The sequence below is a fragment of the Fulmarus glacialis genome, unplaced genomic scaffold (assembly GCF_000690835.1).
Source record: "Fulmarus glacialis isolate BGI_N327 unplaced genomic scaffold, ASM69083v1 scaffold43454, whole genome shotgun sequence".
Classification (NCBI taxonomy): domain Eukaryota; kingdom Metazoa; phylum Chordata; class Aves; order Procellariiformes; family Procellariidae; genus Fulmarus; species Fulmarus glacialis.
In genome coordinates, this window is record NW_009208197.1 from 2,936 (window position 1) to 5,018 (window position 2,083).

The 2,083-nt window shown below is 62.7% G+C and overlaps 1 protein-coding gene across 1 annotated transcript in view; it reads right to left on the reverse strand.

Moving 5' to 3' along the window:
- The window catches only part of LOC104075774 (transcription factor EB-like), a gene marked incomplete at its 5' end in the record, with an annotated part of 3,439 nt that extends 1,361 nt beyond the window's left edge, over positions 1 to 2,078 (reverse strand). Inside the window, 6 exon segments of the mRNA XM_009576396.1 lie at positions 329 to 385; positions 567 to 612; positions 614 to 706; positions 1,427 to 1,507; positions 1,597 to 1,851; positions 1,929 to 2,078. Coding sequence (XP_009574691.1) covers positions 329 to 385; positions 567 to 612; positions 614 to 706; positions 1,427 to 1,507; positions 1,597 to 1,851; positions 1,929 to 2,078 — 682 coding nt within the window.
- Between the last annotated feature and the right edge of the window lie 5 nt (positions 2,079 to 2,083).

Sequence of the window (2,083 nt, forward strand, 5' to 3'; positions counted from 1 at the left end):
GGCCAGACCCTCCGGAGTCAGGGGGCTCGGGATGAGAAACCTCTGGAGCCAACCCTTGGGCACCTTCCTCCTGTCCTTCCCCCCGGCTGGTCTGACCTTCTGACGCGAAGGACAACAGGGTGTCTCCTGCACCGCAGACATTTTGCAGAGCCAGGAAAGAGGGAGCCATGGCAGGGGGCTGTGGGGGTATTTCCTGAGGGCGAGATGGGATGGGAAGGGGGACCTGGCTCGGAGAGAGGGGTACGAGGATAGAGAGTGATGGGGAAAGGGCTGCGGGGGTGGGAGAGGGAAAGCTGTGCCACCCACAGGCAGCCAGCACCAAACTCACTCAGGTTGTGATTGTCTTTCTTCTGGCGCTCTTTCGCCAGGGCTCGGCTCTCGGCATCTGGAACAGAGACCCACAACGTCATCCGGAGGGGGAGGCTGCATCTCACCCCACGAGCATCCCGGGCTGGCATCGGAGCACCCCGGCATCCCCCAGAGCCCCCCTTCCCACCCATGGGGACAGGGCAGCCCCGGCCAGCTTTGATGCTCTCCCTCCCCTGGCTCTGGGGCCAGGGACGTACCTGTCAGCTCTCTCTTCTGGGTGAGGTCGGCGGGGCAGGAGCTGCTGGGGAAAGCAGGAGCTGCTGGTGACACCTACGAGAGAGGCCGTCGCCTGGGGGTCCCCGCTATAGACATTCATGTGACTGCTGGACATCGGCAGCTGAAAACCAGAGGGACAGGCGGGTTAGCTCCATCCGGGGCCACGGGACCGGGGTTCAAGCCCAGCTGCTTGGCCTCTGGGATGCGAGTGCGTAGCCCAGGCAGCTGTAATTGTCTTCCCGGGCCCTTAAAACAGCTATAGTCAGAGTAGCAAAGAAAACAGGACTTCAAAGTCCTGTTTGGGAGGCGCAGCTGAGCCCCTCCCACAGCCAGAATCTAAAATAGGGCAGATGAATCACATCCGAGAAGGGCCCGGCAGGATGAATCCCACTGGGAAGCACAAGCTGGCATACGGATCTGACCCAGGAGACGGTGCCGCTCCGAGCGAGCTTCTGGCCGGGAAACCTCTCCTGGCACCGACGTCCCCCTGCGCTGCAGCGGACGCTTGGTCCCTCCCCGCGCCCCTCTCCTGTCTCTCTGGCTTTTTATAAGGGCTCCCAACCATTGTAAAAGAGGAAAAGAAGCCGAAGAACTGGCTCTCGCAGTTGCAAAAGGGAGATGTCGCTGCTTCCCTTCCCCAGCCCCAGGGGGGGACTGGGGACACCCAGGGACGAGGCTGGGTTGGGCTGGCACCCGGGCATCGCTGCAGGGATGTGGCAGAAGGACAGGTCCCCTCGGTGCCACCTCTGTCCCTGCAAGCACAGGGCTGCGGGACCCCCAGGCCACCCTCCCTGCCGCAGCCTGGGGTCTGATCTCTTCCTAACGCAGATCAGAGACTCACCGTGTTGGGCATGTGGACTTCGGGGTTCATATAGCCCAAAACGTCATCCAGGCGCATGATGTCATCGATGACCTCATCGAACTGAAAGGGAAAGGCATAAGGTGCCAGTGGGCTTCTTTGCCCTTTCCAGCACCTTTGCCTCCCCCAGCAGCCCGGTGGCACCTCCTCACCTCCCGCTCGGGGTTGGAGCCGATGTTGAGCATGGCCATGGGGCTGTTGGGCGCGCTGTTGCCTGCCGAGGAGGACATGACGTGGCTGGGTCGGACGCCAGGGGACGCGGCGGGGGGCGGCTTGGGAGAGTGGTTGACGGGGCTGACGTGGGCAGCAAACTTGTTCCCGTAGGTTTCGGAGAGATAAGCCTGAACCTTCTTGTCCCGTGACTTCTGGAGGTGGTACGTGGTGGGGTTCTCCAGGTAGGACTGGACCTGCAAGGAGACAAACCATCAGGGATCTCCCACACCCCCTCGGCCCCGGGACAGGGGGGACACCCCCAGCACTGTACCTTGAGGACCTCTCCGGGCACGGGCGGTGGGGACTGGTAGTGGACGGGGGTGTTGATGGCCGGGGTAGAAGCCACCGGCATCCGCTGCTGCTGCATGTAGTTCATCATCATCTGCTGCTGCACGCGCTCCCTCTCGGCCTCCTGCTGCGCTTGCT